We start from the raw sequence: 24,193 nt of genomic DNA, 5'->3' as shown, positions 1-24,193 counted from the left end.
CTATAACATTTCATCTTTTCTCTTGCCTCCTCTGTCATTTTCCTCTCTGCACATTAGGCCATTCCCATGTTTTCAGACCTCAGGTGGTGAAATCGATCGCCCGCCCCACCTCTCCCTCTCCTTTATCCACCGATTCTTCTCCACTATCCTCCTCCTCGTCATCATTTGTCCCCAAATGCCCCTCCTCTGGCTCAGAGTCAGGTAACCCTTGTCTTTGGTCTCCCACTCTTCCTCCACTGTCCCTACCTCCTCTGTGTCCTCCTCTTGTCAGTCCTTCTGCTTATGAGTTTTATTTCTCTTTCCTCCTGTCCTTTCTATCCTTGCTCTCTATTTTTTGCAGCTACCCATGGGCTTCAGACTCCCTCAGACCCCGCTTTGGCCATCGGAAGCGTTGCCCCTGTCCCTCTGCTGACTAGTCCAGATCTCGATGCTCTCTGTGACCCAGAGACTCCGGCTCGTTCTGCCGCCCTCCTTTCCTCCCCGACTTTTTTCTCCTCCTCTCTCACTTTTACGCATCCTTCCCTTCCTTCTGCTCAAACCGGCTCTAATCAGACAGGTACACCAGCGTTTTAATCAAAGTCTCATGTGTTTATCTATTTAGATCCACTAGAATAATTAGAAAATCTTCGGCCACACGCCGTTTCTCAACGGAACTGCGTTTTTCTAACTTTTACTCTTCTTTTTGTCCTTGTTATCTGTCTTTTTAGGCTCGCCGTTCCCTGTTCCTCAGGTGGATAAAGAGACCACTCTAAACCCAGTGATCCAAGACAAAACCTCTCCTAAAGGCATCCAGGCTGACACAAACAGAAGAACCTCAGAACAGTCAAGGCTGCTTATCAAAGAGAGCAAAGCTGGAAAGACCAGGTGAGTTTAAGAGCATTGTTCCCAGTCTTGGTTTGGTCCTTTTAGACACAGGTGGAAGGCCAGAGGAAATTAATTAACTGTAAACAAATCTTAAAAAGAAAGATGATTTTAAGGTGGATGGAAGTTGACTATCATCCTAAATACAGCTCCTTTCCTTCTGTTGTATACAGTTTGTCAGGTTGCAACCTCAAACTTCACCGCAAGTTAATTGAATTTTACGTGACAGACTAAAACGAGGGGAAATGCATAGAAAATTAGTGCCTACAGCTGCGAGACTTTTAGGATGTCTCTACCAGTTTTGCACATCTTTGGTTAGATTGGATGCAGAGCCGACTCCAGATGTTTGCTGTTTGGCTTTTGGAAAACTCTGAATGTAACTTTTAATGCCTTTCAGTCAACAATTTAATATCTCACTATTCTCACAATATCCAAAATGGCAAGATTTGTGAGTTGCACCATTAATAGTTGCTTATGAACAGGTTATTGCATCTGGGCTGTAAATCTCTGTTTGTTCATTAATGTTCTGTAATAAACTACCGAAGCCTTCAGAGAACAACCGAGAGTAAATCATACACTAATAGGTTGCCCCATTACGTTTGTCTTTTACCAACAATCCCGACTCAATACATGTAAGTCTGTGGTTGTAATGTGACAAAATGAAAAACAAAAAATTGTTGAAGGGTGTGAATGTTTTTGCACGGAGCTGTGTTTAGAAAAATTGTCATTGGAAGTATTTCGGACATAGTTTAACTTCCCTTCTATGTTGAAGGCCTCAACCAAACAGGGACCTTGACAACAAGTGTGTCGTCTGGGGAAATACTGATTTCCTGAGTATGACTGAAACCAGCTTTCAGGCACTTTTCAGTGGTCGAATCCTATAAAAATGATTCCCAAACAAGGATTTTTCTTTACCTGACATTCTGTGCTGTAATCATGTGATACGTTTATTTAGTCAGACTTAGAAAATCTGATTACCTGAAAAAAATCTTCACAGTGGCTTTTAATGTGTTTTGTGCAATGCTGCATGATTGTGTAACTGAAACAGCTGATTGCTTTAAAAAAAAAAAAAAAAAGAAGCTTTTTCATGGACTCACACTGTTGGCCGATGTTCAAAAGCTTTATATCTGCCTCTGTGGTTATGAAGCTACTGCCAACGGCCTGTTGATGTGCTACATCTTGCCATGCTCAGTCTAAATGTAACACGCTTATATCAGCGGATGGAAATATTTCTTTTTTAGGTGTGTTCACTTTACCAAAAAAGTCAAGAATCCGTTTCCTGCCTGTGTAACAGAGCCAGGCTTAATAAACGCTGTGCATGTTTCTGGAATCTAGATCCGTTTCTAGAACTTCAAGTTGCTTTCTCTGGTAGTTTTAATGGTTGTCAATAATTTGAAAATAGTCATTTGACATGATTGCTCATTAAGTTTGGGAAAACATTGCATTTATGTAACTTAGAACACTGCAAAAACAGATATAAAAATAAGTAAAATGTTCTTAAAGTTAGTGTATTTGTCCTTGATGTGAGCAGGTAAATTAGATTACTTTCCAATGGAATGAGTATTTTGACCCCTAAAATAAGGTAATTAGACATCCTGCACTTGAAATAAGCTGATGGAGATGAGTTGTTCCTATTTTAAGTGCAAAAATCTTATCCCACTGGCAAATAGTCTGATTTACCTGGTCAAATCAAGGAAAAATATCCTAATTTAAAGGAAGATTTTCTTATTTTAAGTTCCGTTTTGCAGTGAAATAAGAGAATCTTTGCAGAGTGGAAAAAAAATAATTTCAATAATATTTAGTTGTCGTCAATTGTGTTTTTTTTTTTTCATTTCTTTTATCTTTTGGAGCTAAAGTCCAGTTGAAATAGAAAACTGAACATCCATAATCATCGAGCATCACAGTTACATTTAAACTGCCTGCATGTGAAGTGATTGTTTTTGTTGTGTGCCAACTGCTAACACTCATCACCCGTCATGATGGACAAATCCATCATGTCTGCGGTGCGCTGCTTGGTTTGCTCTGCTTGGATCCCCTTTGGCTCTCTGTGTGCTGCTTCCTAGAGCTTTCAAGGTCAGTGTCAGACAAGTTAGCACTGAAATGTAATGTGTGACTTTTTAATGTTTCATAACAATGATATGACACAGATTTTTTTTGCCATTTGATGAAAACTTAGAAATCCTATTTAAGTTTTGATTTGAATAAATTTGAAATTTCTTGTGAAAAATGTTCAATGACATAGGTTTTGTTAAAGTCCTAATGTGTGATCCAGTACAGAAAGTACTGTTAAATCAAGTTCAGGGTCTAGCAAATGGAAGTGTGAAAATGGCATTCATGCTGCTTATATTTTATTATTTTAAAAAGTGTTTTTCCATTCAGAATAAATGACGTGTTCAGTCCCCTCATCTGCTTTCAGTGTTTATGTTAAACGAACCATCTAGTTAAAATGTCCTATTTACTGGACTGTTATTATTCTGTTAATGATTCTTGGAGGGAAAAGTAGAAAATTATCTGGCTGACCACAGACTTATTCCCGATGCTTCGGGTTATATCAGGGGTCAACAACACGATGCCCGTTGGCACCAAGTAGCCCCAGAGGACCATATGTGATGCCCATAAGCCTGTTCTAAAAAAAAAAAAGCCCAATCCACCAATTGCATCTAACACTTTATTTTATTCTGTTACTCTTCCATTTTGTTCTTCACACTTGCATTTATATAGATTTAAAAATGACACCATCTATAAAAAAGCATATTTTTTTAATTATTTTTTTATTTTGACTCTTCTATCTCAAAGGTCAGTACTGGCAGCCCTTCATATGAGACATAGCTGTCTGTTAGTCAGCCGATTTCAGCCTCATTATGTAGTTATCAGCTCGTTATAGCTGTGTTTCTCAATAAAAGGCAAAATGACAAAAAAAGTGTCATATTCTGGTAAAAACCAATTTGGAAACTAGTACAAGATTTTACATGCATTTATTTATTTTTTCTTAAATCTGAAATAAAATGTTTGCAAAATATTGTAATAATAATAATAATAATGAATGTGTTATTTGCTTTAGTAGCAGTAGGAATTAATGTTGCCTTTTTGTTTTAATTAAAATAAATGAAATTATATGTGTTCAGTTTCTAAAATCATACTTGAACCTGTCAGACAAGCTCATCATGATAAAATCTTGACAGCAACGCCTGTCGGCGTGCACAATGGACAGGAGCCGCAGAAACATGTCAAACAGACCCAACAGTAAAACATATCAGTCAAACAATAAATGGAAAGGAAGTGGAGGGGGGGGGTTGTTCCTCTCATCATTAGTGCCTAACTGTGAAAACAGAGCAAGGAGGATGAGGTAGGAGCCCATATCCTGGAAAAAGAGCAAAGCAATCAGACATCTGCAGACGCCGCGTGGTTTTCAGAACATTTCCAACTGTGGTTCATATTCATCGTAGGTCATCCATGGTTGTGAAAGAGCTAAACCAGCAGCCATCGTATCTGTCACACCAAATAATCACATGCCAATAATGTAGGCTCTCGACCCTAGATTTTATTTAATTTTTTTCTGACTCGGCTATTACTCTCACAACAGAGATTCAGTCCAACCACGCTGTCATCACAAGTAAGGGTGTTGGGAGCAGGACCAGGAGTGCTTGATGAACTCGATAAAGCCTTTCCTTTCACATATTAATTTTCATACCAAATATTCTTCATATACTGGCCAGAGTGGATGGTGCAACAGATTCATAGATTTAAAGGGGCATCAACAAGCCCCTACACCTCAATACCCCCCTGGTGGTGCCACTGTTTTGACAATGATTTTATGGAAAGCAGAAGAAAGTAAATTGATCCTTTTGGTGCTTTGTGGATAGACTAAAGACAGAGTAAATAATCCCATACTAACAGGTTAGTACTGTATTACCCAACCTAAGTATTTTATCAGCACTCATAGTGATCCAAATGGCCTCAAGGTAACCAGCCTGAGTGATTCATCTCACTGATATGAATTAAGGCTTCTGGGAAATGTCTGCAGGTCTGCTTTTGTAGCTTCCTGGATGCAAGCATGCCTAACCATTGCACTTGCCTAACAATTGCGCAAACATCCCTCCCCCCTTCAGAGCCGCACCTATTCACCCCTCGAGTCTGACTGCTTGTATCTCTGTCCTCAGTCCCGCTCCACCCTGCTCAGAGCTGATCATAGCCCCGCCACCTCCCTGGCCTTTTTCCTGCAGCGAGCGGCCCGCCTCTGAGCAGTCCTCCACCAGTGTCGTTGCTGCGTTTATCACGCCTAAGCAGCCCAATGTTGAGGAAAAAACTGAATTGAAAAAGCAAGTCGGTGAGAGTGTTATGAGTGAAAAGGTGTCCCGAACAACACCTGAAGTCGGCTGTGAAGACTTTGTTAAGAAATCACTGAACCAGAGACAGAAATCAGGGCGATTGTTTCTGGAAGAGGACGATTCTAGGTGTGATACTATCAAAAGGTGTCCTCCAGGGTGAGTTTTTTTTTTTTTTTTTTTTTACATGTCAACGACAAGATCAAGGTTGCAAAAATGAGAGAGTGGCGTGGAAAACGTTTCTTTTCACATTTGATCACATTATAAAAACAAACCTCCCTGTGTTTGACGTGGGGTTTTATGTGAAAGACCAACACGAAAAAGTGCAGGATTGGAACGTTTTTCATATTTTGTTTTACAAACTAAAGTCTGAAATATGTGCCTTCTTATTCACCTCCCTCCACGCCGATAACAACAAATAAGATCTAGTGCAGCAAGTTGCGTTCAGGAACCGCCGTTACTAAATCACTTCCACTTGTCAAACAGCATCATGAAGACCAAGAACCGCTGCAGACAGTTCTGAGATAAAGCTGTGCAGATGCTTAAAGTAAGTTTATTATAAAACAATATCCCGAGCTTTGAACATCTGATAATGCACTAGTCAATCTATCATGAATTTATCTGAAAACGGAAGCAGTATGGCACATCTGTAAACCTACCAAGACGTGGCCGTCCAGATAAACACATGACTGCATAAATCAGGGATGTAACCAAGAGGCCCACGGAGACTCTAGAGAAGCTTCAAAAATTCAGAGCTCAGGTTAGAGAATCTGTTGACAAGATAACTGCTGGTCCTACATGTCCACAATATAGTTAAACTTATATTGTCAAAAGAAAGCCGTAAGAAGTCATATTTAGAAATTGACAGAAAACATGCAGGAGACATAAAAAACATCTGGGAAACATAGCTAAGAGCTGCATTTTGACATAGAAGAGAAAAAAAAGCAGAAAAGGTGAAAGAGAGAGAGGAGAGAAAAGGGAGAGAACAATATAACATCCTCAATCTGCTTCTTCCCCTGAAAAGAGAGATGTAAAAAGAACAGCACAACCAGCCGATAAAGTATTACAGGTAAAAACAAGTAGCGCGTTTATACCACCACTGACAAATATACAGTATGATTTAATACGACACCTATAAAGTGACAGCTGAGGATAATAATAGGGGTTTTCTGTATAGAAGTGAGTCTGTATAATAGGTCAGGGTTGACAGGAAGATGGATGGAGCTAAACAAAAGGCAATCCTAAGAGAAAAAGATTTAGAGACTGCAAATGACTTCAAAGTAAGGTGGAGGTTCACCTTCCAGCAGGCAAGCCGCTCTATCAAACCAGAGCTAGCATGGATCAAGGTGTAAGAATGGCGCGGTCAAAGTCCAGACCTAGATTTAACTAAGAATCAACGGTAAGACTTGAAAATTGATGTTCATAAAAACTCTCCATCCAATCTGACTGTGCTTGAGATATTTAGCAAATAAGAACGAGCAGAATTGTTTATCTCTATCTGTCAGAGTCTTCCTTCTGTAACTGCAGTGAAGGATGGGTCTACAGAGTCTGGACTCAGGGGGCTGAATACAATTGCACGTCAAACTTTTCTTTTTGTGAAATATGTTACAAACCGTCATCATCAGAAGGAGCATGATTCCTCCGCTAATTATTTCCCCACAAGCCCTTTGTGCTGCTCTGTCACATGAAATCCCAATAAAATTCACAGACGCTTGTGGCTGTGACACGACGAGATGTGAACGGGTGCAAGAGTGTGATTACGTTTGCAACGCACAGTGAGATAGGGCTTCAGAATGTGAGGTGATGATGCTGACAAAGAAAATTCAAAAGTTAAGCCTTTTCGTTTATCTGTTCTGCAGTCTTGAGAATAAAACAAATGAAAAGCCATCACTGACAGAAAAGTTAGAGGGAGCGGCGGGCCAGACGGAGCAGGAGAAACAATCAGAAATCCATAAGAAAGAGGAGCAGAGGAGAAAGATGGAGGAAGAACAAAAAGAGGTGCTCCTGAAGCAAAAGGAGGAGGAGATGCGAAAACACGAGGAAGAGCGGAAGAGGCTGCTTGAAGAGGAGAAGAGGAGGCTCCTACAGGAGGAGGAGGAGGTAAAAAGAGAGAGGGAGAAGATGAAACTCGAAGAGGCGAGACTCCTGAAGGAGAAGAGAGACAAACAGGAGAAAATGAGAGAAGAAGAGCAGAGGAAAAGAGAACAGGAGAGGAGGATTCTGGAGTCTGAAGCACAAAAGGAGAATCTGAAAAGGGAGGAGGAGAAGCAACAAGAGAGAGAAAGATTCATGAAAAAGATGAAAGAGGAGGAGAAACAGATAGAGGAGCAAAGAAAGAAGAGGGAGGAAGAGAGACTAAGACTCTTGGAGAAGGAGGAGAGGAAGAAGGTGGAGGAGAAACGTTTGAAGGAGGCAAAAGAGAGGGAACAACAGAAAATAAGGGAAGATGAGGAGAGAAAGAAACAGCAGGTAGCGGAGGAGAAAAGGAGACGTGAGGAGGAGCAAAGAAAGATGAGGGAAGAGGAGGAGAGACTGAAAGAAGCAGAGGAAAATAGAAAGAAGGAAGATGAGAAAAGGAAGGCAGAGGAGAAGAAGAGGTTGGACGATGAGAGGAAGAGCAGAGAGGAAGGGGAAAAAAGAATCAAAGAGGCGGAAGAGAGAAAAAAGAGGGAGGAGGAGGAGAGGAGGATCAAAGAAGCAGGGGAGAAAAGAAAGAGGGAGCTAGAAGAAAAAGAGAGACTTTTCAAAGAGGAGACAGAAAGGATAGAGCGGAAGAAAAAGGAGATAGAGGAGAAAAGACGCGAAGAAGAAGATAACCGGAAAAAGAGGCTTTTGATAGAGCAGAGGGAGAAGGAAAAGAAACAGAAGGAGGCAGAAGAGAGAAAGAAAGGAGAAGAAAATGAGAGACAGTTGCTAGAGGAGCGAGTGAGGCTGGAAGCAGAGAGGAAAATAAAAGAGGAGAAAGAAAAGGCGGAAAGTAAAAACAAAGAGGAACAAAAGAAGAAGCTTTTACAGCAGAAGGAGAAGACAGAGGTGAGGGAGGAGGAAGAGGAGAAGACGAGAAGCTCTCCACTCAGCATTGTGGAGGGCAACAAGTCAGATGAGGACAAGGAGAAGATGAAAATCATCCCTCCTCTTGGTTTCCAACAGTCCCACGCAGATGTTAAAGATGAAACCCAAACTCGGCTCCCTGCTCCACGCTTTTCTCTACTGGTCAAAGCCAAAGCCTCAGCCAAACAGCTGCCTGAACAGATTTCCATCCAATCAGGAGACAGAAAGCAACTAACTGAACCAATCGCTGCTTTTGACGAGCGGTAAGTTGCAGCAATGATAGAGAGATGCAACCTTGTTGGTGTTTCCCGCTCTATGTGGTCTGTTTCTATGCTTACAATGAAATCTGTTGATACTACTAGTAAAATGAATCATTTTCCAAACTAAAACTCCTATTTTCAATCATTTTGTGCTACAGAGGTGATTTATTCCATGTTTCTGATATTTCTCAAATGTGGTGTTGTGTTAATCCTTTTTGGTAAGCTCTGTGCTACAGGGTTGGAAAGACTGATTCCCACAATTTAGCTAAAAACAAGGATGACGTGGTCGTCTTTCTCTCTTTTAATCATCAAACCCGTAAATTTCACCTAAACGAGCCCTCCAAGGAAGATCAGCTTTTTCATAACAAAAACAAAAAAAAGGGACAAACAGCCGCCAGTAAAATTCTGCACATTTAAATATGTTAAAATTCAGGAAAGGGTCATTTTCGATATTAGGAAAAATGTGTTCAAGCATAATCCATCATCTGTTTTCAATAATATTGCTCAAAGTTCAAAAAAGTCCTCTTGTTTTGCTTGAGTGTTCTATCACACTTCACAGATTAAAGCACAAAGAAAAGAGGAACTTTAAACCTTTCTCTTTCCCTGATCTTCCCGAGGCCTGGGAATCCTGGAGCTCTATTCTCGTTAGCTCACCCCTAACGTTTTCTGTAGGACTTACTGCAGATCTAGAGACTGAGTTGGCCATAGCATTAGGTTGATTTTGTTTCTGGTGAACCATTGCTGTGTTGGGTTCACCAAACGTTTGGTGTTAAAAGACACAATTAATGTCCTGTTCCGGTTTTCTGGCTCAGATTATTATTTAAATTGTTGTGCTAATTCAAAAAGAATCATCACACAAAGGACTCTAACAAGGTTCTTAGGACCTTTGGGAAAGAAACAGCACACCCATCGCACCACAGACCTTAACAGTGGCTAGGAGGTTCTTTTCCACAAATGCATCCTTTGTTTCATGGCAAACCCACTTGGAGTGTTTTAATGCAGAAAAGCTCAGTCTGAGTCCAATCTTGCCAAAGCACCTCCGGCCAAAGTCCATGTAGAGTTTTGCAAATTCCAGATGTTTTAGTCGTTTTCCTGTTCCCACGCCGAGACAACCAGTTGTTTTGTAAAGAGCATCTACACTGCAAAAAGGGAACTAAAAGTAAGTAAAATGTTCTTAAAATTTGTATGTTTTTCCTTGATTTCAGCAGCTAAATAAGACTATTTGCCAATGGAATGAGAATTTCTACCCCTAAAATAAGATAATTAGACATCCTGCACTTGGAATAAGGTGATGGAGATGAATTGTTCTTATTTTAAGTGCAAAAATCTTATTCCATTGGCAAATAATCTGATTTACCAGCTCAAATCAATGAAAAATGCGCTAATTTCAAGAGGATTTGACCTATTTTGAGTTCCTTTTTTGCAGTGTATGGGGTTGTTTTGGAGCCCCGGTGACCCCAAGATGTGCTGTGGTTCCTCAATAAAGGGAGTCCCCGTCCAGTTTAGCGACCAATAACTAAAAGAAATAAGCCTCTATATCATGTCATTTTACCCCAGGGAAGCAGAAACTCGTGGATTACTAATTAAAAGTGCTTAGAATCGGGCTCCGGGGTAGAGCAGAAGTAGACGACCCATGTTCAGAGGCCTGAGTCCTTTACGCAGCTTACTGAAAACAAATTCCTCTAACTAAAAGCTGAATTGTCAAACATTTTACTGTGAGATTATGCTGCTTCAATAAAGGATGAACTTATCTTAAGGCTCTTTTCATATCTTTACCAGCAGTGCTGATAAGTAGATTATATACATTTTACTCATTGTCACAAAAAAATTATTTTTGAGCCGCACATTTTTCTTTTCGTATGTTGAGTGAATGTGCAGATTAACATGGAACTGCCCAAATTAAAGATATCAATTTCTTAAACTCCTCCACCTCATAGTAAAACTTCTTCAGTCATCCCACCCCTGCTATTACGTTGCATCGAGTTCTGTTTGGTTTCCCAATTTGCATCTGTGTAAATTATGTGTGTTCGTTTCAATCTTTGATCTTCTTCTGCCTGTTTCTCTTTATTTTCCTTTGTGTTTTCCTTCTTTGCCTCCTTACATCAGTCTGAAGCAGCCCTCTGTCACAGTGGATTGCTCCCTGTCAATCACTGATACCCCAGAAAAGAAAGAATCGGCCTCACGTCGTTCAGGCCCCTCTGTGGAGCTGAATAAAACAATGAGATTAGAGGTCCTGACGCTGGCGCCACCTCCACAGAGGCTGTCTGATGCAGAGACTCCTCTGTGGAAAGTGCTAGAAGGGCGAAGTTGCAACGATACAACAGTTCAAATCTCTGCCGAGGAGGGTGCAAAACCTTTGTGCAGAGGGTAAGGACGGACATGGGGGACATCTTTGTGCTTGCTTCTCTGCGACATCCTCCTGGCGACTCTTTTCTTTGTCAAATGTGTTAAACTTTGGTTTATAAATAATTAAATCTCAGGAAATATGAATTTGAATTCATCTAACTTTTTCTTTTTCCTCTTGCAGTTCACCCTCAGAAGAATCTACCAAGTTGGAGACTCTTGTAACCCAGCAGCACCAAACAACAGCGGCAGAAGATTCAGAAATACATTTAGAATCACCAAAACCGGTTCCAGAAGAGCCTAAAGAGCCGGAGAGACCCGCTGTCCAACCTGCAACCCCTCCTGAGCCTTCCCCAAAACCATCTGGAGAGTGGACAGATTCGTTGCCCCCGAAACCAAAACGAGACCTGCGGCGGGAGCAGGACGTCCAGCCGTCGGCTGAACCGCAACAGGACGGAGGAGACGAGAAGAAACCGGCTGAAGACGTCGATCGGGGGAGCCTCGTGATCAACGAGGAACCGGCGTGCCGCGTAGAGAACAAACTGTGGGCAGCCGTGGAGGAGACCACGGCGGAGACGGGAGTGCAAAGGGCGACAGGAAGCACTGAAAGTCCCGCCCTGCAGGAGGAGGAAGAGAGTGTAGCTGGGGGGTGAGTCAGTGATGGCTGTAAAGCATTCAGACGCAAACCTGCTCTTATACTAACATAGCTCCACTGCGCTGCATCCTAACAACAGCGAGGCACTAGCGGCAATTAACCCCATCCCAAGCTCTTCTTTCCATACTGCCTGTAGACAATCAGACTGAAGGAAGTCTGTCTGAGCTTTTCAGTAAAACGTGTGTGTGTTTGTGCGTTTGTTTTGTTTTGTGTGTGTGTGTGTGTGTGTGATAGCGCCCAGCAGTGTGCAAAGGGCGATGTGTGTGTTGCAGAGGAGCAGAAGGAGACATCTGCTGGCTTCATGTCAGCGATGTTTGGGGTGATCCACAGAGGGTGAGTCCGCCTGCTGCTGCGGTCAGGTTACCTGTTGAGGTGTATTGCTGAATGCAAACTAAAATAACAACGGTGACTGAAAGTTTGTAAAGTGGTTTTATAGATTTCTGCATAAATACACCCAATCAGTTATGAAAGGAGTTAACCGAAACCAACGTAAACAGCATCCAATTTGGTTGAAGCGTAAGTCTACAAGCAGCAAAAGTTAGTGAATCTTTGCTTTCAGTACCGACTGTAATAACATGGAGAGTAGCGCGATATCAATTCTTGGTGATTTGTTTTTTTGCTTTTTACCTTTCTTTAGGTTCTATAAGTTATGCCACCAAAGTTCCTATTCACCAACATCAAAACTTTGAAGTGTATTCCAAAACATAATTTGACAATAATAGGATCATTTTCAGCTCAATGTGACCTGAATGCTGTCCAGAAACCAAACATCCAATCTTTTTCTGCTCAGATGCTGCAGTAAGTGTTTCTATTTGGAGCTGGCAATTAAATTCTTTAGTGTGGATGTTGTTACTCAGTGAAAAAGACTGAAAGTGAGCTATTCTCACTATCAACAAGTTATTTAAAATGTCAGAAGAAGTAGAGAGGTGTAAAAAAAAAAAACTTGTTTTATAAGGAAATTATTTTTCTAAAACATGTTGAGACATTTCCAGTTTGTCAAGTATCACCATACTGACAACATTTTACAATAGTTGAAAAAATTAACTTAGACATTATTGGCTAGTTGAGTTATAAACAGAAAAAAAGAAAATAAATTATTCTTATCCATTAGAATTGATTGATTGGTTGAATACAATATACTACAGGAATGCAGTTCAATTAGGTTGTGTATTTTACCTCAGAAGTTGACATTTCCAAATTTCACGTTTGAAAGATAACAAGAATTTCCCCCTGAATTTGAATTTTGATCCAATATGGCTGCCTTGTGGCTTTAATAAATGATAACATGTATTTTTCAGTTCTTTTTTTTTTTTTTTTTTTAAATAACAGAAAGGCTAAATAAATGATAACATGTATTTTTCAGTTCTTTGTCTAAAACATTAGCCGTGTTTCCATCAATGTTTTTTCTAGGCATTTTGAAGTACTGCATTAGAAACGATTGATGGAAACGGCAAAATTTAAAATCCCATCCTCAATTTCACAAAAAGAAATGTCGTGCCCCCCTTGAAGTGGTTTCTGGCTTTTCCAAAATAAGGAGTTAATGCACTACACGAGAGAAGGAACCACATTTGCATTGCAACATTGACATTGCAAAGTGCTATTTTCTAGAGCACTCCACTGCAGGCACAGTGCGCCGATATTACTGGTCAAATTCCGAAAATTAACCCACATGCTACAATTGTAGCATTATATTGAATCGACGTACATGCACGCGCAGCCAGCCCGGCTTTGTGAACAAGAGCTTGGTCTATTTATCTAAAATAACGACATTTCACTTGTTGTTCATTTAATTGTAGGTTTCCTTACCTTTCTCTCAGTCTCTGCTCAGTAACGCTCAGTGTTTTATAATGTCCAAAGCTTTTGGTGTGAACTTCCAGCATTGATAGTGAACATGGCTGTGCCTGCAGTAGGCTGCCTCCCAAAATGTTGTCTGACTGTCACAACTGGTAGCCCATGCACCCTCAGTGACACTACTACCACAGTCTTAGAACCATAGTTTAATAGAAAACTAATGTTCTTTTAAATAACAGCCTACTTTTTGCTACATTTACTGCAGAAAAAGACTCCTAACTCTAATTTTAAATTAACTACTGTTGTCTATTCTGTTTTGCAGAAATGATATGGCTCATATCATATTTATGCAGAAATATGCCTTAAGGTTCCTCAAACCTACAAGAGAAAACTATAGATTGAATAGTGCCCAGGTTCGGAGTGCATAACTTAACTGGTGCTAGTGATGTATGCTCAATGTTTTCATTTTGCATTTTTTCATTTTACTTACTCATTCTGCTAAAACAAATATTGCATTCACTACAGCTTGTAGTAGTAGCTAGTTACACAAAACCTGTCTTGCATATCTAGTAATCCTTCTCTTTAATTTGAGCTTTTAGTTGCATTTGGAAACTATTTCACTTGGTCCTGCCTGTACCAGTATTATTTGCACAAGAAAAAAAAAATGTGTGGCTCTCTGAATTAAAAATAAACCCATGTTTCCTTTGGGTGCATTGAGCGGCTTCTTGGAGGAATACCAAAACAAAGTCTGCTAAGGAAACTAATCAAGCATGATGTCTGGCTGATTGTCTGTCACAGGGTTCAGTTGTGGTCATGTTTCTGGGTCATTTCAGGGTGAGCTCTGTCTCACAGTTTTCCTGTCTGTCATATTTTGCTTCTTAGCTATGAGACAATGGCCTCCATGCTGCACACATCTGGATCAAATGGTCACAATCTGGAGCCTTCAGTAGACAAACTACGGCCACTTGCAAATAGTGAAGAACAGCCATGTTTAAAAGAAGGAGATGCAGAGATCTTGTCCATCACTGAGCCAGATAATGAGCCACCTTGTTCTGTTGGTGTGGACATTTCACCTCCAGTGGCTTTCTCTGACACAGCAGAAAGTCAGGCGATTGTTGAAGATGAGGGTCTCAAGACAGAATCAACTCAAGAGCCAGACAACATGATGCGAAGGACTGAGCTTGGTGGAACGTCTGCGACTGGCAGCCAGTGAACAAGAGAAAGAAAGAGAACTGGAGATGGAGAGACGAGAAAGAGAAGAAAAAGAAAACCATCAAAAGGCTGAATGGGAGAAAGGAGAAAAGAAAGAGGCTGAAAAGGAAGAAAAACAAAGACTTAAAAGAGAAGAGGCAGATAGAAAAGTTAAGGAAAGACTGAAGAGACAAGAGGAAGAAAAGAAAGAAAAGGAGATACTGAGAAGGATAGAAGCAGGGAAAAAAGAAAGGGAAAGACTGGAGAGAGAAGAGGCAGAGAAGAAAGAAAGGGAAAGACTAGCGAGAGAAGAGATGGAGAAGAAAGAAAGGGAAAGACTAGCGAGAGAAGAGATGGAGAAGAAAGAAAGGGAAAGACTGAAGAGAGAAGAGATAGAGAAGAAAGAAAGGGAAAGACCTAAGGAGGTGAAGAGGTAGATAAATAGAAAGGGAAAGACTGAAGAGAGAAGAGATGCAGAAGAAAGAAAGGGAAAGACTAGCGAGAGAAGAGATGCAGAAGAAAGAAAGGGAAAGACTAGCGAGAGAAGAGATGCAGAAGAAAGAAAGGGAAAGACTAGCGAGAGAAGAGATGGAGAAGAAAGAAAGGGAAAGACTTGAACGAGAAGAGACAGAGAAGAAAGAAAGGGAAAGACTTGAACGAGAAGAGACAGAGAAGAAAGAAAGGGAAAGACTAAGGAAAGAAGAGATGGAGAAGAAAGAAAGGGAAAGACTAAGGAAAGAAGAGATGGAGAAGAAAGAAGGGAAGACTAAGGAGAGAGAGGTGGAGAGGAAGGAAAGGGAAAGACTAAGGAGAGAAGAGGTGGAGAAGAAGGAAAGGGAACGACTAGAGAGAGAAGAGATGGAGAAGAAAGAAAGGGAAAGACTGGAGAGAGAAGAGATGGAGAAGAAAGAAAGGGAAAGACTAGCGAGAGAAGAGATGGAGAAGAAAGAAAGGGAAAGACTGAAGAGAGAAGAGATAGAGAAGAAAGAAAGGGAAAGACTAAGGAGGGAAGAGGTAGAGAAAATAGAAAGGGAAAGACTGAAGAGAGAAGAGATGCAGAAGAAAGAAAGGGAAAGACTAGCGAGAGAAGAGATGCAGAAGAAAGAAAGGGAAAGACTAGCGAGAGAAGAGATGGAGAAGAAAGAAAGGGAAAGACTTGAACGAGAAGAGACAGAGAAGAAAGAAAGGGAAAGACTAAGGAAAGAAGAGATGGAGAAGAAAGAAAGGGAAAGACTAAGGAAAGAAGAGATGGAGAAGAAAGAAAGGGAAAGACTAAGGAGAGAAGAGGTGGAGAGGAAGGAAAGGGAAAGACTAAGGAGAGAAGAGATGGAGAAGAAAGAAAGGGAACGACTAGAGAGAGAAGAGATGGAGAAGAAAGAAAGGGAAAGACTGGAGCGGGAAGAGGGGAAGAAAAAAGAAAGGGAAACACTTAAAGGGATAGAGGCAGAGAAGAAAGACAGAAAAAATTTGGAAAAATTGGAAAACAAAGCACTTAGAATTGAAAAAGGGACGGAAAAGAATGACACAGAATATTTCATGCAACAGAGGAAACTTACTGAAGAGAAAAATGAGGAAAAAAATAAGGAAGAAATTGTAGAGATTGAAAAACAAATGAAGGGGTGTGAGAACAGAGAGGCAAAGACTCCCTCTGGTTCCTTATTTGTTCAAGACAACGACAAAGGAAACACAAACCCATCAAACCACTGGCCGCTTCTGAAGGAGGCAGAGCTGGATGACATTGCATATGACGAGAGACTACAAGGAGGCTGCGAGAAATCCAAAGCTGACCCCAAACCAGGCAGCACAGTCACCCCTAGGTCTGACAGTACATATGAGGCGATTGACAATCAATCCAAAGACTCTGGGAGTGCTGCTAAAAAGGCACAGCACAGTTCCAATCTGAGACCAGTCAAGCATGGTACATCCAAACCTATACATGATGCCATCCCGGCGTGGCTGCGAGAAGAAGAGGAGGAGGAGGAGGAGGAAGTAGAATATGAAAGGGGGCAAGAAGATCTTGGCTCCATCTGGCTGACTGAGCTGTATATGGAAGGGGGAGCAGGGTGAGTGAGGGGTGGAATGCATTACAATGCATTCCTGATGCATTGTAATGCATCAGGAATGTGTGAGTAACCTGGCTGTACCGGACAGATCTCCTTGTTGCCTGCTATTGTCCAGAGAGATGATCGTTGAAGCATTTGTGACTGTTTCCTCTCAACACAGTTCATCTCTTAGAATATCATATTTACCAAACTCATAACCTTTGCATAACGAGGGTTCGGCCTTTCTCTGCAAGTCTTTCTCATGCCAGAAATGTGTCTGCATGTTGGTCCTTTCCTAAAAACTGATTTGCAGCATCGTTTTAAAAGGGGGAAAAAAGTCCTGCTAAAGTGTTTGTTTGGTAACAGGTAACAGCTAATTTATTGCCAATTCATACGCATCAAAATATATATTATGAAACGAAAAAAATTGTCTTTCTCTTGTACGGAGGATATCGACACTGTAATCCTTGGGAGGAGATCTGCACACATTTGTAAAGCAGATTCACACAAGAAGTCACCCTGACTCCACGGTTAGCAGTGCCTGTCTGTCAGTCCACACGTTATTCTGCAGTCGCCAATACGGCCACACTTGCCGATAGATTGTTGCGGTCTGCAGTATATGTTAATGTTGTGGGGTTTTGATCTACCACAGCAACATGTGTATCCATTTAACAACATCTGTACCGCTTTGTTGTCTAGAAATAATGATGTTAGCAGTTAAATTCAAAAGTATTGCGAAGAAGACCGTCAGAAACAAAGGCATTGTTGCAAGTATGAGATTGCTTGCAAGTAAGCGGTCTCTTACTAGCAAGTGTACGTACTATTTATGTACTTGCAGCTGTAAATAATCCATTCTGTTATTCAAGGGATAAAAATTAGGAGGAAAATGCAGTGTTGCAGATGTTTCCTGCAGGTCGGCTCTCTTATGTGTCCGGCTAACAGATCTGCTGTCCTTTGTCTTCGAGCACACCGCGTTGTGTTTCATCACCAGTCAGATCGGACAGTTGTCTGCCTTCCCCACAGTCGGTCATTCAGTTCCTCCTCTATTACACGCTGACTGTTATCTTACATATTGTGTAGGGTTATCCTGATTTCCATATAAAGACTGTGCAAAAAAAAAAAATCAACACTTTTCCTGGAGTAAGAGAGATTACTGCAGATGACAGCCACAGACAGCTATTCTCCAACTAAGATAAATGATATGGTGCCTTTTGGCAAAAATGCTTTTCAATATGATAAGCAGTTAAAACGTGTAATCGCTTAACAAGCTCTTACTAATGCTCATCTTACACAATGCAAAAGGTTGCTTACATGTAGTACTAAAGCCAGTTTCTTGGAATAAACGGCATCTGTCGCCTTTTTATTATTGATGGCCAGCATTAATGTGGCCATCAATTTATGCTCTTTTAGCATCATAGCATGTCAGTTAGCATGGCTGAACGGACAGCTAGGGTCCCCGTAATGCTTCAGTTTTGGGGAAAAAAATGCATTATTACAAGGACACCTTTGGTCCACTAATGTTCAAGGCACATTGCAGAGAATCTTTTAACAATTTAGAGGTCATAGAGAAAGTCCTTTGAACGATTAACTGTTGTGCTTTGCAACATTAAAGCGATACGTCTTCTGCTGCTTGGATGTGATGAAGCATGTCTTAAACGCTTGTTATATTAGTAATACGTGGTCCAGGCTGTAAATTTAGCTCTGAATTCTCCTCTTTTTATCTTTAGCCAAGGCCACCCATCTCCTGCTGTGGCCCAGAAGCCTTCATCAGCCTCCTCAACTGAACAAACCCCTAATCATAGCTTTGATGCGAAGCAGCAAAATAAACCACCTGTCCAGACTGGCTCTCAGCCTCCTGACCCTCTTGTCATAAGTCAGATGAAGGAAGCACAAATTCCAGACAAACAACCGGTGGAAAAAAAGAGCGACGGGGTTCTTAAAACTGATTATAGTCTGAAGGGAACAGGATTTGTTCAACCCACGTTGGTGCCTATAACCCCCACTGGCATCAGCATCAGCAAGATAGATGAGACAGAAATGCCCTCGCATTTGCAAAGCAGTCTTGAACTGAGGTCTGAAGATGACCAGAAGATCCCCGGTTTAACCAACAACCTCTCCAGAGAGCAGCAACTCCAAGAGGAGGAAATGCTTTTACTGGCTAAGATTCGGCAGATGTCTGGCGACGCGTCGCCTGTCGGTGCGTCTCGTGCCATGAAGCGCCTCATTCCCACTCCTGGTGATATTGAGAGCAGTGCTACGGAGAGAGGAAGCCGTTCAAACCCCCCCGCTGACATTACTGATCACAGTCAGCCCTTGGTTATTACCTGCTCCAGTCCTCGGCAGGAAATAAGACTAAGTGACACAGAAGAGCCGCATGGAGAGGATGAAGTGTAAGTCGTCAGAGGCTGTAAATTGGCCCTGCAGTCTGAAATCACCTCTACTAAACAGAGTTGTTGTCGTTTGTTGTCTTCAAAGCATATCTACTTGTAGTACCCCAACAATAGCCTTTCTGTTTTATCTTTTTTTTTGTATTTTTTTTTGCTGTTTGAGAATTTCTGGAGCTGAACAGTGATGTTAAAAAAGGTGTGAACTCGAAGATATCTCTTAAAATGTTAATTACAAAGTAGTTATTTCAGTACAGCAGATGAATGGACTGTGTAATAAGGTTAAGGTTTACCTTATTAATCCCCAAGGGAGGAATTGAGTTGCCATTGACATGTAAAAAAAAATAAAATAAAAAAAACATTTATACAGGCAAAACAACATTCACACTGAATTCTGCTATGGACCACATCAAAAGTGCCTCATCATTATAATATAACAATATCAGTATCAAATATTAGATCATAATGTCTTAAAGCCGAAGCAATAAAAGGGTAAACATTTTATTTTTGCCCTTTGACTTGTGAAAAGAAAAATGACTTGTGAAATTAAAGCTCCTAGATAGGAATACACCAATCAAGCCTTTATGCCCTAATAGCGTTGTATCTGGGAAGATAAGTAGTTTTAGCTTTTTAATTGCCGACTTGATTTTTTTTTTTTTGGTCTCGCTGTGTACTTTTAACACACTGTGTAGTTTCTAAATTCTCATACGGCGTAGATCCAGCTTGAGCAAACTACATTGCAAATCCATGTTAACATGTCTGAGTGCTATATGAATGTTGCCCACGCTACCTAACATCCAGTCTCTCTTCACCAGCTTCACGTGCTTGTCCAGCTCCGACGTCACTGCACGGCTGCTGCATCTGTCTCCTTGCAGCGAATGGATCCTCTCGTGTTTTTTGCTTTCTATGCAGATCTCTGGCACGTCTGTTCATTGGCTGGCTTTTGTCTTGTCTCCTCATAGGACAAAACACAAGAAAACGGACCTGCCTGACGGTGGACCAGAGAAACAATCGTCTCAGTCCAACGCGCATACCGTCGTTTCCCCACATCAGTGCGAGATCAAGAACTCTCGGCTTCCGACGTTACCAGAGGAAGAAGCGCCAGAGCTCAGGGCCACTGATCCAGTGCCAGGGGTCACCGAGGTGGACGGGAAGGATGACACTGAGGTAAATGTATCATAGATGGACACTGAAAAGAGCTCTTGTAAATCCATAACTAAAACTGAATGCTTTGATTTTTGTTTTTTTTTACTGCTCTTCCTCCAGGACCTTGTGAACTCCAGCCAGTCGCTGCTCCAGTGGTGTCAGAGCGTCACCACCAAGTACCAGGGTGTGAAGGTCACAAACTTCAGCACATCCTGGAGAAACGGCCTGGCCTTCTGCGCCATACTGCATCACTTTCATCCAGACAAAATGTCAGTAGGATGAGTAGGATTCCTAAATGCACAGTTCATGGTTTATTTTGTCTTTCATCTGTCTTAAATATATTTATATTATGCCTCTGCTTCGACCCGATCAGAGATTTTGAACATTTGGATCCCCATGACATCAAGTTAAACAATAAGAAGGTGAGAATTGGAAAGACGCTGTTCAACTTTATACTTGGCTTATTCTGGCTGTTTTTTTTTTCCTGTGTGCCATGAGAGCAATCACTGGAATAAATGTGTCAGTTTTTGAATATGCTCTAAAGCAGCAGGGGAATTTAAAGCAGAAACTGAGCCAATAATGGGAACATTTGGGGACTGTTTTTTTATCTAAACATTCTACAGTACATTGCTTATATATCCAGAAATATTAATTTATTTTACTGGGATTTATGTCAAAGACCAATATAAGGAAGTGCGTTATTATGACAAATAAATTACCAGTGCCGTTCTGTACAATAGCTAATAGATTGAAGTTCAGTCAATCAATCATTTGATGGAGGGATCTTGGTGCACCAATTTTTAAGTCTTTCTACAAATTCTTCATTTAATTTAGGTCAGTGTCCCTGTCCCTACTACACTGCAAAGAAGGATCTAAAAATAAGTAAAATGTTCTTAAAGTTAGTGTATTTGTCCTTGATTTGAGAATGTAAAATGGATTATCTGCCAATGGAATGAGTATTTTTACCCCTAAAATAAGATAATTAGATATACTGCACTTGAAATAAGATGATAGAGATGAATTGTTCTTATTTTAAGTGCAAAAATCTTATTCCATTGGCAAATAGTCTTATTTACCTGCTTAAATCAAGGACAAATACACTCATTTTAAGAACATTTTACTTATTTCTAGTTCTGTTTTTGCAGTGTAATAAACGTTCCCCCACAACATAACGCTGTCACCACTATGTTTTACCACAAATTTGTGGCTGTAAACAATTTTGTAAAACGTGTCCTTTTAATTCCACTTCCCAATATGCACAACTTTGGGCAGGTCTATCAGATGAATTTACTGTGAAATACATAGAAGTTTGTAATATCGCAAAATGTAAAAGAGTTGGTCAGTCTGATATATGCGTTGTCTAAACTTAGGCGTTCGACGGCTTCGAGGCGCTGGGGATCTCTCGTCTGCTGGAGCCATCCGACATGGTCCTCCTGTCCGTCCCGGACCGGCTCATTGTTATGACCTACCTCAGCCAAATTCGCTCCCACTTCACCAACCAGGAGCTGAGCGTACTGCAGATCGAGCACAACAGCAGTCAGTCCAGTTACGGGCTCGCTCCGTCGGGTCCTGCTCCCACCAACGTCGACGCCGCGGCCTTCTGCATGGCCAGGCTGAACGAAGGGGTCAGTCTAGAGGAAGGAGGGAGCAACACGCTGGTGGTGCCGCCGCCCAGAACCAAACGGACTGTTAAAGGTGAAGCTCTCATTTTGTTACACTTTGACTTATTCATTCTTCCTTTTTCTAACCTCCTAATTTCAGAGGATGGATGGCCACCTGCGTTGTCGTTGATGTGTTTTAATCAGCACTTTTACTGTAACTGGTCCAGAGAAAGTTGTAAAGAAGTCACATCCTGTTTCCTGTTGCCTTAGTTTATGAGAGTTCTCTTTTTACACGTTTGAGCCTTAAATCTAAACATCTAACTTGTAATCTGATATGTTTTTTAAGACCATGACTGCCTGTATGAATGCTTTTTTTTCTCGAGGAGGAAGAGTCAGACATTTCATTGCTCCCCTTATTTTATTTTATTTTTTTGTAGTGGAAGAGTCAAGAATCCCAGTCCCACCCCCAAGATCGCTAACCAAAGCTGCCAAATCTGAACAGGTTACACTGCTTGTCATCAAATTAAAACCTCGTGTGATGTCGTAATGCAAAGTACGGTTGAGTGTAGTGTGTAGGTATTAAGTTTGTTCTCCTGCATGATGGTTTGATTTTGCAGGATGAAGATGCTAAATCTGCCACTGAAAACGCTAATAACTCAGGTAGGTTCCTGGAATGAGCCTTGGTATAACTTGAAATACTGGATATTTTTTCCCACTTTGATTAGATTCTTCTTCTCCTTCGTTGTTCAAGCTTTAATTTGCCTCATGCGTCTTTGTGTTTGCAGAGCTGCAGAGTGCAGATAACACCCAACCTCCTAAACAAGAAGAAACAATGGTCAGTTTTATGTGATTCGCGTTTTTCTTTTGCATAACAAAACTGCCCATTACAAAATCCCATTAAATCATGGAGACGCAGAAGAAATCCACAGTTAGTATTTTTCCAGTGATTCTGACATCCCTCTAATCTGTGAGTGTCCTTTTTTCTTGTCTTTCTTTTCCCCCTCTTGTCCGCTCCCTGTGACTGCCGGGCCATTGTCCTGCTTTGTGTTTATTTGTATTTTGGTGTGTTGGCCTGTTGCGACCATGCATGCATGTGTGTGTGTGTGATTGCACTTGTGGTCAGTACATGCAGGACACCAGTCAGTATGTCTTGAGCGAACTGGCGGTGCTGGAGACGGAGCAGAAGCACATCGACAGCAGAGCAGCGGTCGTAGAGAGACGACTACGAAGCCTCATGGAAACAGGTCGGTTGCTGGCATGGGAATGTGAGAATTGAGTGGTGCAAAAATTGATTAAATTAGCTTAATTCAGGTGCTGATCCTCTTTTATTTAGTTAATTTGGTAAAAGTGGTAAACAGTAAAATAAAGGAAACCAAAGTGCTTTTTGAAATTCATCCTTTTGCATTCTTAGGTTGGCTAGAGTGTTTACAGAGTTTAAACTAGTAATCTTTTTCATTCCCTGGGGTGTGAATCTGATCTAACGAAAGGCCCAGTTCCTTTAGTCTTCAGTAGTTGTTTTTTTTTAAATAGGAAAGATAAGAGAACGTGTTATTCAGACAAGGCAGATGTCCGTTCACCTTAATAAGTCAGGAAATGACCGCTAACTTAAGCACCTAAACAAATTTACAGTCAGAGCAATAATGAAACTGCAGTTGTGGCAAACAAGGCAGCATCAGGACCAGATTGTTTTTAGCCCCATTACTATCTTCATCACTGTGGCTAGCGGCGGGACAAAATCAATCTATGGCTCACTGTTAGTCTCATCTTGGGGTCACCAGGTCATTAAACTTTTCTGCGGTTCTAGAGACTGCTAGTACACAACAAAATGTATTTAAAAAGGGGATTTTTCATGATATGTCCCCTTTACATTTGGTTACTGGTTATTTTTCACTTGCCAAAATTCCTACATTCATTTCCACATTGCTTCCTTCTGTTTACAGGGAGTGATCGTGATGAAGAGGAGAGGCTGATACAGGAATGGTTCACTTTGGTGAACAAGAAGAACGCTCTGATACGCCGACAGGATAACCTGGAACTATTGTAAGTGTACTGGAAATGCGCTTCCTTAAGATAAGATAAGATAGTCTTTTTTGATCTCACAATGGAGAAATTCACTCGTCACATCGGCTCATACAAGAAGGTGTACGCACCAGATTCGTTGAATTTACCTCATTTCTGTCTCCCTTGCAGACAAGAGGAGCAGGATCTGGAGAGGAGATTCGAGCTTCTCACTAGAGAACTGCGGGTCATGATGGCTATAGAAGGTCTGTACGCAGATGTTTTTATGTCAGTGTTATTGACTTGTTTTGAATGGGAATCTGTATGGTTGTAGTTTTCCCAAGATCTGTGTGTATTTGTGGATCTCTGTCTTGGCCACTGTGAAAACAGAGCTTAGGTTAAACAGAAACATAAAATACATGTGGTAGAACACATTTATCATCACTGATATTTATACTTTTGACTAAACTTTGGCCTGTGAACATGCTAAAGTAATGTTTCTCTCACTGGCTTTATAAAATGCTTGCAATAAGGTGTTGCATTCT

The 24,193-nt window shown here is 41.0% G+C and overlaps 1 protein-coding gene across 9 annotated transcripts in view; it reads left to right on the top strand.

The window, feature by feature from the left end:
* ehbp1l1b (EH domain binding protein 1-like 1b) overlaps positions 1–24,193 on the top strand; it is a 45,553-nt gene that overhangs the window by 18,527 nt on the left and 2,833 nt on the right. For 3 of the 9 annotated variants that reach the window (XM_036142922.1, XM_036142921.1, XM_036142924.1), the window contains 14 exons: positions 708–864; positions 11,025–11,489; positions 11,730–11,828; positions 18,247–18,909; positions 19,866–20,070; positions 20,170–20,318; positions 20,423–20,471; positions 21,420–21,744; positions 22,088–22,152; positions 22,268–22,310; positions 22,436–22,485; positions 22,774–22,894; positions 23,591–23,690; positions 23,841–23,914. In XM_036142922.1, the coding sequence (XP_035998815.1) occupies positions 708–864; positions 11,025–11,489; positions 11,730–11,828; positions 18,247–18,909; positions 19,866–20,070; positions 20,170–20,318; positions 20,423–20,471; positions 21,420–21,744; positions 22,088–22,152; positions 22,268–22,310; positions 22,436–22,485; positions 22,774–22,894; positions 23,591–23,690; positions 23,841–23,914 (2,565 nt within the window). Of the gene's footprint in view, positions 1–57; positions 202–340; positions 557–707; positions 865–11,024; positions 11,490–11,729; positions 11,829–18,246; positions 18,910–19,865; positions 20,071–20,169; positions 20,319–20,422; positions 20,472–21,419; positions 21,745–22,087; positions 22,153–22,267; positions 22,311–22,435; positions 22,486–22,773; positions 22,895–23,590; positions 23,691–23,840; positions 23,915–24,193 lie in introns of all 9 variants that reach the window. The other 6 variants (XM_036142926.1, XM_036142927.1, XM_036142923.1 and 3 more) reach the window with 6 other exon arrangements.

The sequence above is a fragment of the Fundulus heteroclitus genome, chromosome 11, assembly GCF_011125445.2.
Source record: "Fundulus heteroclitus isolate FHET01 chromosome 11, MU-UCD_Fhet_4.1, whole genome shotgun sequence".
Classification (NCBI taxonomy): Eukaryota; Metazoa; Chordata; class Actinopteri; order Cyprinodontiformes; family Fundulidae; genus Fundulus; species Fundulus heteroclitus.
This window is presented reverse-complemented; position numbering and strand designations above follow the sequence as displayed.